Source organism: Hippocampus bargibanti, linkage group LG16 (assembly GCF_051943395.1).
Source record: "Hippocampus bargibanti isolate YZ-2025 linkage group LG16, ASM5194339v1, whole genome shotgun sequence".
Lineage (NCBI taxonomy): Eukaryota > Metazoa > Chordata > Actinopteri > Syngnathiformes > Syngnathidae > Hippocampus > Hippocampus bargibanti.
In genome coordinates this window covers 14307409-14321529 of record NC_142749.1, presented here as the reverse complement: position 1 = coordinate 14321529, position 14121 = coordinate 14307409, and the positions used below count along the sequence as shown (strand labels likewise).

The following is a 14121-nucleotide window of genomic DNA, read 5'->3' as shown; positions in this document are numbered from 1 at the left end:
AAGATTAATATCCGTAGTGACTATGAAAGATGAAGGAATGCAGCGTACAAATGCATGTTCAAGTCAGACAATTTGTCTCTTGACACACTTTGTTATTATGTTGCTATTAGCTTGGACAGATTTGAAAAATCACCATTCATGTGTGATGTATTTGTCTACAGGTTACCATTTTTTGCTAAGATATTGTGTCTCATTCAATATTTGTTTTTTTTTTCATTTGAAAACTAATATGGAACTGTATCCTAAAAGTTCTTGTAATGCTAATAAACTTGATTTATAACCTTTGCCATTGCTTGTAAATTGTGAGTTGTTTTCAACTTTTTAGCCGAGAGCACATGTAAAGAGGCTGTACATTTTGTCAGATAACTGATATTAAATTACAAAAAAATAACAGACCAAAACGTCATATTGTAAAAAAAATACATTTTCGGATGATAAATTAATGTTTTTTTTTAATTACGTGAACAAAATAGTTTCTGTAAATGACATTACCCAAGATTATAAAATATTCGGTTCATAAAGAAATCCCCAACATCACTTCCTCTTTCGTTTTTAACTTCCGCCCAATGCATTCCATGCTTAATTGGTTTGTTGACCTTTGACGTTAACGTCATTTTCCCACAACACCCCGCGTCAGCTCGCAAGGATGACGAAAATGGCCGACAGCGGATCATCGGTGAGTCTCCGAGAGATGCACTCATCTTTTTTCACTCGTTTATTACTCTCCAGGTGTCAAATGAACCCATTTCCCCCGACAGGTTGAAATTGTCGAGGGCTGTCGCCTTCCCGTTCTGCGTAAAAACCAGGAACACGAAGACGAGTGGCGTAAGCATTGTTCGCTTGTTTTTTGAAATGCTAAACCGGCTAATGCTAACGATCGAACCTCGGTTGTTTTTATGACACACCGGCCTGTCGTTACAAATCCGTAATAACCCGCAAGTCATCGGGACATCCTAGATGCGCCGATATTTCAATTAGTAAGGCGGTAAGCCACATTCTATTTTCAAAAATAGTCCTGATAAAGTTTTATTGCTATTGCGTGTAAGTATCATAATTTTCAGTCATATACATTGGATGAGGTTTGGGCTGTGTCATTTGGAGGATTTTCATATGTATTATTTTTCTGGTTAGAGGATCGTACTTGAGTCCTTGGCACCGGTTTGATGTCTGCTCCAGTGTCAGCATCACTTTCCTCATCATCAAGTCATTTTTAGTGGATTTATTTACGTTCTGTTGTATGTTATTTAGTTTAAAGTCGTGGTTACTCCCACACACCGTGTCAACAGCTTAAATGCTGTAGTTATGATACCTCAATGTAAGTGATTAGATCAAAAATTGCCCATTATTATGTTTGACTGAAATGTCTTTGCTGTTGTCTAGCATTGGCCGAGATTTTAAGTGTGAAAGAAGTCTCCGGGAGAAAACTCTACTATGTTCACTACATCGACTGTGAGTATATTTTGGCTTGGTGTTGTTGTTGTTGTTGTTGTTGTTGCAAACCTCTGACATAACTGTATTGGTCGTTGACAGTCAACAAACGTCTGGATGAGTGGGTCACAGCAGACAGGCTGGACATGAAGAAACTCCAGTTCCCAAAAAAGGAAGCCAAAACGCCCACCAAGAATGGTCTTCCAGGTTCGCGCCCCAGTTCACCTGAACGAGAAGTGGTGAGTGGATATACTTTTCAACAATACTTCACTAAATATTACTTAAAATAATCGAACATATTTCCCAATGATATGTTTATTATTATATTCCCAATGTGGTATGAGGACTACCATTAGTGGCATTCAATTGATTCATTAGCCATGTGCAGTTCAGTTGTATTTCATGTTCAAGTTCACCACGTTTGCATTTTATCTGTTGGATTATTGCAACCTTTTTATTTCCATCCAATTTGACTTCATTTTTATGTGTAGGCCATCTGAATGGAATCGTGATTTACATATTCATATATTCTTTAGTTTGTTCTTATTGTTACCATGTTAAAATAATAACCCTCTATCATTTGTTTGCTTGACTCATCTATTATTGATGCTTAAATTCCCTACATCTTCGGTTGATTCAAGATGGAAAATTATTCATAGTATTAATTGTGAAGGAATATAATTAGTAATTACCATAGTCCAGGTTATCGTTTTTTGAGGGTGTGCATGTAAAAAAAATACATGAGCATTTATTTTCAATATGTAAATTTATAACATTTGAATGTCCTGTTGTTGTTATATTTTGAATTGGTTTTCGTTAATAAATTATTTTTTCATTTTTTTCTTAAACTGCTTTCTTTTGATTTTTTTTTCTTTAATTTTTTTTTTTTAGTCTTGTAATTTTTTATTTTAATTTGTATTTTTTTTAAATACTAATATTTTGAATGTATTTTTGTTATTTTTACTATGACTCCTGTCAACCTTGGCATCTGGTGTTTTGTACATAAATTGTCGTGAATTTTCTACTTAAAATTTAAACTCTTTTATGCACTGATTTTTAATGAGTTAATTACAGTAGCAGTTGGAGAGCCACTTGTTTTTTTTGCGGTGGTTCTTTTTACTATTAAAAATTATATATACATATACAGTATCCACCGTCCATCTGAGCAATGACCCCGAGGCCCGTGCGAATGTCAGTTAACCCCACCTGCTTCTCTTCCTTTCTGTTCAATTCAGAGGAAGAGTCTAGATCTCAACCTACAATCTGCCACAGCTCCTTCCAGAGGCAAAACTCTCCCCACTCCGGTACAACTTGAATTTACCCATTACCAAAAAAAAAAAAAAAAAGCACAAGCCCTTGTTTACTCCTGGTGTTAACATGCGTCCTGTTATCGTGACGGTTGTAAGGAAACAGTCATGTATCTGATTTTAGGTGTAAGTAGGCGCTAGCACAATTTTGCCTGAAATTATATTGATCTTTCTGCTAAGAGAAACCCGTTTTTGGCCGGTTGTGGGTTCTGTGTGATAACGTTTGGAAATACAGACGCTCCAGAGATCCGTTCCGAACGGTCGTTCGTAAGGTGAATTAGTTCGTAAGTTGCTTCAGTGCTATATTTTGTCTGATATGTATGTTTAAGGCTTATATAAGTATGTTTGAAGGACCACCGACACCGTTTTGATGTTTCCTAACTGACACAGAAAAACGTTTTATAGCATCTAAAATACCCCAAACACGCAAGCTGATATTTTTAGTCAAATGCAAAACACCAATAAAAATGAATTAAAGTGTCCCAAAACTACTTCAAAATGACCTTGAAGATGGCGAGTTTCAGAAGGTCCCGCCCCCTTGTTCGTGACGTCACCCCAGGACGTCTTCGCCTTGCTCGAGAATCAAAACAACGGCTTCAGATTCGGAGGAGATGCTTTCTTGTTACTCATCTAGTTATGAATATGATTCAAATAGTTCTGAAGGGGAAAGCATAAATGTTTGCAATCGATTAAAGAAATCCTTCCGTCTCATTTCGAGACGTCTGGACTCCAATGTAGCGTCCCAGAAAATGCACAAGATGGTGCCCAAGCTCTGTTGGAAATGGGCTGATTTGTCTGTTGGGAATTTGTGTCAACTCGTATCAAATAGTAATCTTGGTGCAAGACACAACGATTCACCATCACGTTTTTTCCTTCTAATTTCGCCATCAACACGAAGTTTTCAGACCAAACAAAGTACCCAGAATGCATTGTGTTTCGCTGTCTCGGTCAGGGCCGTTCCTTTCGTGACGTCACGTCAGGAATCGTCATCAACTCGAAAACAAGACATCGTGAATATTCAGCGCGAGTCTTAAAATGTAAAATATAGCTATATGCCGTGGAATCTTTGTATAATACACTCAGTAGAAGTCATTTGAAGTGATTTTACAAATTATGGACACAACTTGTGCGGAGGCGTCGGTTGTATTTTAATCCAAAATGTATCGAATTAGAATCAGAAAGCCTTTAATAGTCCCACAATGGGGACATTTGCAATTATTTAGAGCTGCTCGTCGACATCACACTCAAAATGAAAAGTATTTTATTTCTTATCACAAGTGAAAAAGTATGTTGGGCGACTGTATATGATACTTAACCAGCATTTTCATACACAAGGTAATTTTTTTTGCGAAGCCTTTTACGATGTGCCTTGCTCCCCCCGTACTTAATGTATCTTAACACCAGATTTAAATACGGTGCACCCAAAAACAACCAAAAACCAATTCAGCTACTTGACTGAATAAGCTGTGGCCATGAATCTGACTCATTCTCAGCCCACATAAGTTGCAGGTTGTACTTTTTCATGCCAAAAAAAAAAACAAAGGCGGGCTGGGGTCTCATTGAGTTTTGCCAAAACACACATCGCGGCCGATTTTGATTAAAGCACCATGTAACGATTTTTGTTCACCGCAGAAAAGAAAGGTGGAGCCGGTCCCCCTGGTGCCGCAGGTGCCGCCGGCCCCTCCGGTGCCTTCCCTGCCAACTTCAACCGAAGCTTCCCCGGCGGCTGTTTACCCCGCCGCGAGGGAGACCAACGCCTTCAAAAGCCGAGAAGACCACGACCAGATTTCTTCCCTCGCGACAGTAATGCCTGAATCTGCTTCGTGTGCGCAGTCGTATTGTGTTTGAGTCGCCGTTTGCATAGCGTATTTTTTTGGATTGTTTTGTAGAACGGAACGGCTCGACGGCTTCTCCCCTCTCAGCCCGGTAGGAAGAGGAAAGCCAATTGCGGACCGACTGATGAGGTGTGAAATTTGAGTGTGATGACATTTTCACCGTTTATTGCTCGAGACCAGGGGTGTCAAAGTCATTTTTTGCCGCGGGCCACATTGTAGTTATGGTTTCCTCTCGTGGGCCGTTATGAATTTGGGGAACCCATTAGAATGTTTAAATCCCTTCAAATATTACATATAGAGCACACAGCAAATTAATGAATAACTCGTTTTCAAATCTGAAGTCAAGAATAATGACTTTTATTGTGGTTGACATCCAAAAATAGGAAATTTTGGTTCAGATTTTAGCAATCATCATGGAATTTAACAAGTTTGATTTGCTTTCGCGGGCCGAAAAAAAATGATGTGGCGGGCCGGATTTGGCCCGCGGGCCTTGACTTTGACACCTGTGCTCTAGACGGATGTCGGTTGTCTTGAACTTTTTTGAAGACAGATTTTAAGGACAACCGACGTCACTTTTTTGTTTTTTAACTTGACATCAGAAAAAAACGTTTTACAGCATCGAAAGTACCCAAAACACGCAGTATGATATTTTTATTCAAATGCAAAACACCAATAAAAATGGCTGAAAGTGTCCAAAATCTGCAAAAAATCGAGCTGCGAATTGGGCATTTTCAGAAAGTCCCGCCCTCAGTTTGTGACGTCACGCCAAGACGTCTTGCATTGCTTGTGAATCAAAACAATGGCTTCAGATTCGGAGAATATGCTTTCTTGTTACACATCCATTTATGAACATGATTCAAATAATTCTGAAGAGGAAAGCATACATGTTTGCAATCGATTAAATTTTGAGGCAACATTGGGGGAAAATCTCTCACAAAAAAAAAAAAGAGAGGGACAAAATGGCGACCTCCAGTGGCCACCTCCGCTTCCACAGGCTGATAAATTCCTTGCATGGAGCTCGGATCCCGTCTTCTGGCAGCTTTTGGGTGCAACACGGTTCTCAGACCAAACATGTACAGCAAAATACATTGACGTGATGGAAGGACTGCTACAATGTGTCTTTTTTCTGTCAGGGGGCGGTCCTTTCGTGACGTCACGTACGGACTCGTCACCAACTCAAAAACAAGACTTCATGAATAGCCCGTGTGTTTTGTGCGTTTCTCTCTTCTAGATGATAAAGGTTTTGCAGTATAACAAACCACAAAGCGCCAGTGTCTTTCTACCACCACCAGAGGTGTGTTTCATTTCCTGTTATTGAAAGTTGTGTGTTGCTTTCAAATCATACTTTGTAGTAGCAAGGGATTACCGTATATATTTATTTTCCTACGTTTCTAGGATTCACAGGACAGTTCGGACGGCATCCCATCAGCGCCCCGCATGACAGGCAGTCTGGTATCGGACCGTAGCCACGACGACATCGTCACCCGGATGAAAAACATCGAGTGTATCGAACTGGGTCGTCACAGGTTGAAGCCGTGGTATTTTTCCCCCTACCCGCAAGAACTTACGTCGCTGCCCATCCTCTACCTGTGTGAATTCTGCCTCAAGTACCTGAAAAGTCTCAAGTGTCTACAGAGACATTTGGTAAACCGTGACGTGTTGACAAAAGTGGCCGTCGTCCCCGATCACTAGATAGATCATCTGATTTTGTTTTGTTTGTGTTTGTGTAGACAAAATGTAACCTCAGACATCCTCCGGGTAACGAGATCTACCGCAAAGGGACCATCTCCTTCTTTGAGATTGATGGCAGAAAAAACAAAGTAGGTTTGGGGATGTTGCGTTTGCTGTCCTTCAGAATTGTGGGTGGAATTGCTGCTGATTCAATTATTCTCTGTCTCTCTCTCTCTCTGCCTCTTTCACTCACTGTCTGTCTCACTTCTCTCTTGCCCTCTTGGTCTCTCTCTGTCTCTCTCTCGCTCTTTCTCTGTCTCTCTCTGTCTCTCTTTCTGTCTGTCTCTCTCTCTCTCTGTTTCTCTGTCTCTCTATCTGTCTCTGTCTGTATCTCTGCCTCTGTCACTCTTACTCTCTCGCTCTGTCTCTTTTGCTATCTCTCTGTCTCACTTCTCTCTCTCTGTCTCTCTCGCTCTCTCTCCGCATCTGTCTCTCTGTCTGTCTCTCTGTCTCTCGCCCTCTTGGTCTCTGTCGCTCTTGCTCTCTCTCTCTCTATCTCTGTCTCTCTCTCACTCTCCCTGTCTGTCTCTCTGCATCTGGCTCTGCCTGTTTCTCTCTATCTCTGTCTCTCTCTCACTCTCCCTGTCTGTCTCTGCATCTGTCTCTCTGTCTGTCTCTCTCTTTCTCTGTCTCTCTTTCGCTGTCTCTCACTCTCTATCTCGCTTCTCTCTCTCTTTCTTTCTCTGTCTCTCTTTCGCTGTCTCTCTCTCTGTCTCACTTCTCTCTCTCTCTGTCTCTCTCTTACTCTTTGTCTCTCTCTCACTCTGTCTTGCTTCTCTCTCGCCCTCTTGGTCTCTCTCTGTCTCTCTTGCTCTCTCTGTTTCTCTCTGTGTCTCTCTCTCTCTGTCTCCCTCTCATTCTCTCGCTGTCTCACTCTTGCTCTCTCTCTCTCTGTCTCTCTTTCTCTGTCTGTCTTGCTCTCTCTCTGACTCTCTTTCTCTCTCAATCTCACTCTCTTGCCCTGTCTCTCTCTCATTCTCTCTCCGTCTCTCTCACTCTGTCTTGCTCTCTCTCTGACTCTTTCTTTCTCTCTCAATATCTCTCTCGCCCTGTCTCTCTATCTTGCTCTCTCTCTCGGACTCTTTTTCTCTCAAAGAATTATTCCCAGAACCTGTGTTTACTTGCAAAATGTTTCCTGGACCACAAAACCCTCTACTACGACACGGACCCTTTCCTGTTCTACGTGATGACGGAGTACGACTCCAAAGGCTTCCACATAGTGGGATACTTCTCCAAGGTACACGTCTGTTCGCGTGTCGCCCCGCTTTGCAACCACGTGGATGAAGTCACAATAATATTTCCTGTTTTTTTTGTTTGTTTGTTTTTTTTTCAGGAAAAAGAGTCAACCGAGGATTATAACGTTGCCTGTATCCTCACATTGCCTCCTTATCAACGGAGAGGTTACGGCAAGCTACTCATCGAGTTTAGTAAGTTGACGTCCAGTCGGTCGACGGTCCCCCATGATGCGATCCAATCATTCATCTCGTCATCTATACTTCAGGTTATGAGCTTTCCAAAGTGGAAGGAAAGACGGGTACACCGGAGAAGCCCCTCTCGGACCTCGGCTTGTTGTCTTATCGCTCATATTGGTCACAGACCATCCTGGAGATTCTCATGGACCTGAAACCGGACAATGGCGAGAGGCCTCAGATCACCATCAAGTAAATGAGCGATGGAATATTGTTCACGTTGGCGAGGATAGATTCACAAGTGACTCGTTTTTTTTTTTTTTGTCTTCCCCTCAGTGAGATCAGCGAGATCACAAGTGTCAAGAAAGAAGATGTCATTTCAACTCTGCAGTACCTCAACCTGATCAACTATTATAAGGTGAGTGCGGTGTCAAAACTTTAAAGTAGTCACGCTAAAGTTAAACTCATTCGCTGCCATTCCCAAATTTATTTGGGAATTGAAAAATGTGACGTAGAGCGCCGTTCCCGAATTTCTTCTGGTTTTGTTTTTTCTTGCGCGGGCTGCTGATAAAGCGCTGGTCAGACCTCCGGCAATGTTTTTCCCTTCCACAAGGGGGCAGCATTTACCTTTTGTCCATTGTTAGCGCTTTGTTACAGCTTCAGCTGTTGTTAAAGCGTTTTATAAGTCAATAAGTATGTATTGTATTGTATTGTATTTTGGACAGTCACCCACATTTCAAGCTCAGATAACTTCAGACCCATGTAACTTAGGAATTAACTTTTTTTATGATGAAAGAAGAGAGTCTAAGGTTTCTTATGCTTCATTGAATGTTTATGTCGTCCTAAAACTCAATATTCTTTGGGTCCTGCAACTTGAGTGAAAATGACAAAAACCCTGGCACTGGAGTGGATATATTTTTGCACACCATCTGGCAGTGAATATTAAAAATCCTATGGCATTGCAAATGGTCATAATATCATTCAAAATTCCTAAATCGCATTTTCTTTTCACTGATTTAGATTGGATTGGGTGTACCTTTATTTGTCTTGCGGTGGCGGAAATTTACATTTCATAGCAGCAAAGTTAGGAAAGGAAAGAAAGAAGTAGAAAAACAAAATACATTAGCTGCTGGAAAGGCAGCCACTCTCGCGGCGCCATCTTGAAGTAAAAAAAAAAACTAAGAAAAACTAAATAACAAATAATATGACAACACAAAGACACATCGTCATTCATTCTTCAGCACTTGCTGAACCCTCTTTGTGACATGAAGCAGTTTTTCAACCGCAAATGCATTCCTATCATGACTTATCGACAACTTCCAATCTTTAAGCTCTTGTGCTTACCCTCTCTGTGTTGGAATTTCGCAGTGCGTCCATTTTTGTCTCTATTTTTTTTTTTTTCTCTTGGGGCGATTAACTACTGACTCTTTGTTGTATTTTTGCTCCTTCTAATGAAGGGCCAGTACATCTTGACGCTGTCTGAAGACATCGTGGATGGACATGAAAGAGCCATGCAGAAAAGACACACGCGTATTGATTCAAAATGTCTTCATTTCACGCCCAAGGACTGGAGCAAGCGGGGCAAATGGTGAAAGCCTCCTTGGACCATTTGGACAGCAAACATGAAGCTGGGATCGGAAGTTTTTTTTCCTCTCCAAAACTTTGGGAAAAAAAACCTGCATCAACTTTTATTGTGAATATCTGTTCAATATTGTATATTGGGACTCGAAATGAGCCGATTTGAACAATGACATCAGCAAAACTTAACAGCACTCCCTCTGTTGGGTTCATGATCAACTTCACCAAAATATCTGCACATTTTTGAAAGGTAGAAAATAGTGTTTATCAAATAGCAAACATGCGCAACGCTAATGGTTGTTTCAGGATAATGATATAAACCCATAGAGTTGATTTCCGCTTCCAAACTGAAAAGTTTTCATCAATTGAATACTCCTCCCCATGATGCTCATTTGTTCAAAGTACAACAGTTACATTCTTGTAATTGTTTCTCCTGCCTTCATCGTCAACAAAACCAGAGTTCATAGCAAGAATCCCGAGACATTTTTAGATCGTTGTTCAGGGTCTTAATCATCTCTACACTTTGGGTTGTGTAATAAGTTTCCACCCCTGGCATTATGTTTCTTTTAAATGACATTCATGTATTTTAGTGCTAATTCTGATGCCGCTCAACGGTCCCTCATGTTGGTATTTAAATCTGGTACACTGGCTTGATAATCTGAGTTACCAAACTTCAAATGGGTCGAAAATGCGACGAAACAGAATAATTCGTTTTCAGAATTTTAACGCACCACATCAAAATAGTACCTTTCAAGAACAGTAAAACAATCTGGTGATTTCCACCATTTCCTGTGTTCAATATACAATGAAATAAGTCATTTCCATGATTTTTGGGACTTCATACCGGATTTGATTGTTTACCTAACATACAAGCAATGTTGAACTGTTTAAAGATTTGTGTACATTGAATGTACAGTTGTCTATTTTGTTTTGTTTTACATACTGCACACTAGGAGAAGAGACTTGAGATATTAGTGCGTGCTTGATGCGTGTCAGAAACGATGTGGCGTTCGTTTACTCTGGAAATATTGTCAATCATGTTTAGCCATGTTCGTTGAAAAATGGAAACGAACGTTTGCTTGAAAGTCACGTATTTTACATCGAATTTTCCTATTTTTGACAGCTGTTTTCAGTCCGATATCTGTGAAAGAAATAATGAAAGAAGTCGTCATTTAAATGGTTGAGTTTGCGTGATATTTATGACAGAATAAATGAAAAACGGTCACGTTGTTTGGAATCGCAATGTGACATGTGACCACCAGGTGGCAGTACCGCTATTGGAGCGTTGACATTACCGTCGTGTCTCAGTTATTAGCTCCCAGGTGGCAGTATTGTACTGTTTAAATAATCTCCCAAAATATTAACAATTATACAAAATATGGTTTCCGTGACTATTAAGTGAAACATTGAATACACATTCGACAGCAACGAACAGGTAAAGTCACCAGACTTGTGTATTTTGGTGTCACTTTCCTCGAGTGAACTCGTGGTTAGCAAAGACCCGTTGTTTGAAATCAAATTAACGTTTCCTTCGCCGTTCGTGGTTATCTTTATTCACTTAAAAATCACCATATCGCTTTGGAAAGTAAGGTTTTAAATGTTCCTTTAATAAGTAGGCATCTGGAGGGCTTGGGAGTCGTGTCAAGTTTTTTGGGGCCCTCGGCATAACATATTGATCATTTCAAAATGGCGGTACTAATCATGTCCGATAAATTAATTCTGCCTTTCATTTCAGACATCTTCTTGATTCTATTGTGGTTCTTTTGGGATCCATCCAGGATACGTAAGTAATCAACCGTTTAAATTTAAACGATTGGACGGGAGCTCAGGAAAAAAACACCCAGTTGAATTCCTATAATCTAATCAACTCCCAATACAAAATCGAATGGAAACGCAGACAGTGATCAATTGTGATTGACGCCACATATGTGTTCAAATGTCAGTTTTGGTTATACATGAGACCAAAATCAAAATTTCCATCATATTTCCTGCATTATTATTACCTGTACGACTCACTCGAGGGAACCGAGAGAAGTTACAAAAGGATACTTACTTGCCTTATTGTAAAGATGTAACTCTTCAGAATGACACAATGACACGTTAAACTGTTAACAGCAATCACCTGCCATCTCGTAACCGAGAAAAGTTCAGATGTTCAAGTAGGCTGTGACTTTTCCTCACTGACAGCTATTTGGAAATGTTTATAATTGCCTTCACCTGAACTCCAGTAAAACTGGGGAAAACAGTCTTGAAATGACTCACCCATCATAGCCTCATTTCTCAATGTCACAAAAATCTGGCATTTGAACAAGCGGTGTGTAGACTTTGTGGATCCACTCTCCGTGTCTACTATATTGTAGTCTTAAGTTAAACCAACAATACTGAAGATACATTATGTTCAGGGGTACCATGCATGCTTTTGAAAAAAAAAATATTTTAGGTGCGCCTTATACTCCCGAAAATATGAAAGCACGTGACTATGTTTCTTTTTTTTTAAATATCTTATCTGTTCATGACACTCACGGCACCTACAACGCAACCTCCCACATACTCCCCTCCCTGCCCCCAACCTCCTTTAAATCCAACACACACACACACTGCACAGAGCTTGACCATCGTTGCTGACACACAACAGCCATATGGTCTGTCCAGCGTGGGACTGCGTACAGTAATTAAAGGAGGAGAGGGGGTTGTTCTTGGACACTGATTTCCCCCAAATGGAATATCATGAAATGTGATAATTTAAAAATACTATTTTTTTTTGTGAATGGAAGATGCAGCTACATATTTGAATGCCAAGAAAAACATGTCATCCAGAACCTGTGCTCTCATTGACCTCAAGCAGGTTGATTGTTTGTAATGATGTCAGCCCTTTCGTTTGGGGAGTACACAGAGGTAGCACCAAACAAACAGTCTCATTCTCACACACACACGTAGCACACGATTTTCAACTCGGCCCCTTTTTTCAAGCCTTTATCTACTCTGTCCAGAAATGTCAGGGAAAACTAAAATGGGGTCTTGTACGCGTGGATTAGCTCATTCGTAACTACCCACCTAATGCTGATGTCACTATTTTGTTATTTAATTATCATAATAGCGAAGAAATTTTATCTTTTATTTTAAGTTTGAATCCACATCTTTATTTTAACCTCGCATGGTTCCGAAAAGAGTAAAATGCTACTTCTAAAATTGAATTGGATTGGATTATCTTTATTAGTCTCGCAGTGGAGAAAAAAAATACAGTGATAACTTGGTTTTTGACCATAATCCATTTCAGAAACCTGTTCGAAAACCGATTCGTTCAAAAACCGAAACAGCACTTTCCATTAAAATCAATGTAAAAAAATCTTAATCTGTTCAAAGTCTAGAAAATAACTTTTTAACCATTTCATTGCATAAACCGGATAAAAACTTCGTTACGGTAAAATTCCATAAAAACAAACTTTTATTTTCACCAAATCTCTCATTCTTTCTCCCACGGGGCGTGTTAGCGCCTATCCCAGCTGTCTTTGGGGAAACACAGGGCACACTAACTTTTCAAACCATCCTCTGCTTGCTTTAAAACCATACTATTCAGGAGATCTTAACCAAATAGTCGCAAAAATAAAACAACAACAATATTAATGCGTCGGTCACAATGAGACAATGAGAAAGACTTGACATCTAAGGAAGTGACGTATAAGGAAGCACAGGGTAGTCGAGTGATGCATTCAGATGCACTCAGTTTGGTTGAGAACCACATTTCGGTTGTATACCGGGGCATAAAAAATGACATTTCTGGTTGAAAACTGAATGGGATGAGAACCAAGACATTCGAAAACCGAGGTTTTACTGTATTTGTCCTTTGTTAGCGCTTTGTTACAGTTTCAGCTGTTGTTAAAGCGTTATATAAATCAATTTATATGTATTGTATTGTATTTTGGACAGTCACCCACATTTCAAGCTCAGATAACTCCAGACCCATATAACTTAGGAATTATCTTTTTTATGATGAAAGAAGATAGTGTAGGGTTTCTTACGCTGCATTGAATGTTTATGTAGTCCTAAAACTCAATATTCTGTGGGTCCTGCAACTTGAGTGAAAATGACAAAAACCCTGGCACTGGAGTGAATCCATTTTTGCACACCGTCTGGCAGTGAATGCGTTAAAAATCCTATCGCATTGCAAATGGTCATAATATCATTCAAAATTCCTAAATCACATTTTCTTTTCACTGTTTTGGATTGGATTGGATGTACCTTTATTTGTCTCGTGGTGGAGAAATTTACATTTCACAGCAGCCAAGTTATGAAAGGAAGAGGAAATGAAAGAAAGAAGTAGAAAAACAAAATACAGGAGCTGCTTGTAAGGCAGCCATTCTTGCGGTGCCATCTTAAAGTCAAAAGAACAAAAAAAAAACTAAATAACAAATAATATGACAAAACAAAGACACACCGAGTCATTCATTCTTAAGCATTGTTCTGTACCCTCTTTGTTACATGAAGCAAAGGCTAACATCTTTGAAAAAGGGAAATAATCCTACTCGCAAATCCACACGCATGTATCCAAAACAATTTCAGGGTAGCCAGTCAAGATTTAAGTGATGTGTTAATAACGTGTCCGAATGAATCGCATAAATAAACAGCTCTGTTGACCGCGGGATGTGCCAAGATTACATCACCGTGTCGCCTCTGTCTGCACGCTATATCTATCACTTTAAAGTGACATTTCCTTTCATGTCAAGATATACACGTCACAAAATCGCATATTTCCGTTTAAGAGCTCTTTTTTTTGAGGTGGTCGGGGGGGGGGGGGGGTCCAGCTGACCGCTGCTGTCTCTCTGTCAAGGAGAC

General features: G+C 40.0%; 1 protein-coding gene across 1 annotated transcript; it reads left to right on the top strand.

Moving 5' to 3' along the window:
• Positions 1 to 634: 634 nt before the first annotated feature.
• Positions 635 to 10197, top strand: LOC148886595 (histone acetyltransferase KAT5-like). Its single transcript, XM_089017507.1, has 15 exons — positions 635 to 676; positions 759 to 825; positions 1381 to 1449; positions 1531 to 1667; positions 2664 to 2732; positions 4368 to 4538; positions 4625 to 4699; positions 5802 to 5864; positions 5966 to 6214; positions 6301 to 6390; positions 7398 to 7538; positions 7635 to 7728; positions 7803 to 7962; positions 8047 to 8128; positions 9168 to 10197. Exons 1-15 carry the CDS (start codon positions 647 to 649, stop codon positions 9300 to 9302), a joined length of 1632 nt encoding a protein of 543 aa, XP_088873633.1. The 5' UTR covers positions 635 to 646; the 3' UTR covers positions 9303 to 10197.
• Positions 10198 to 14121: the final 3924 nt, after the last annotated feature.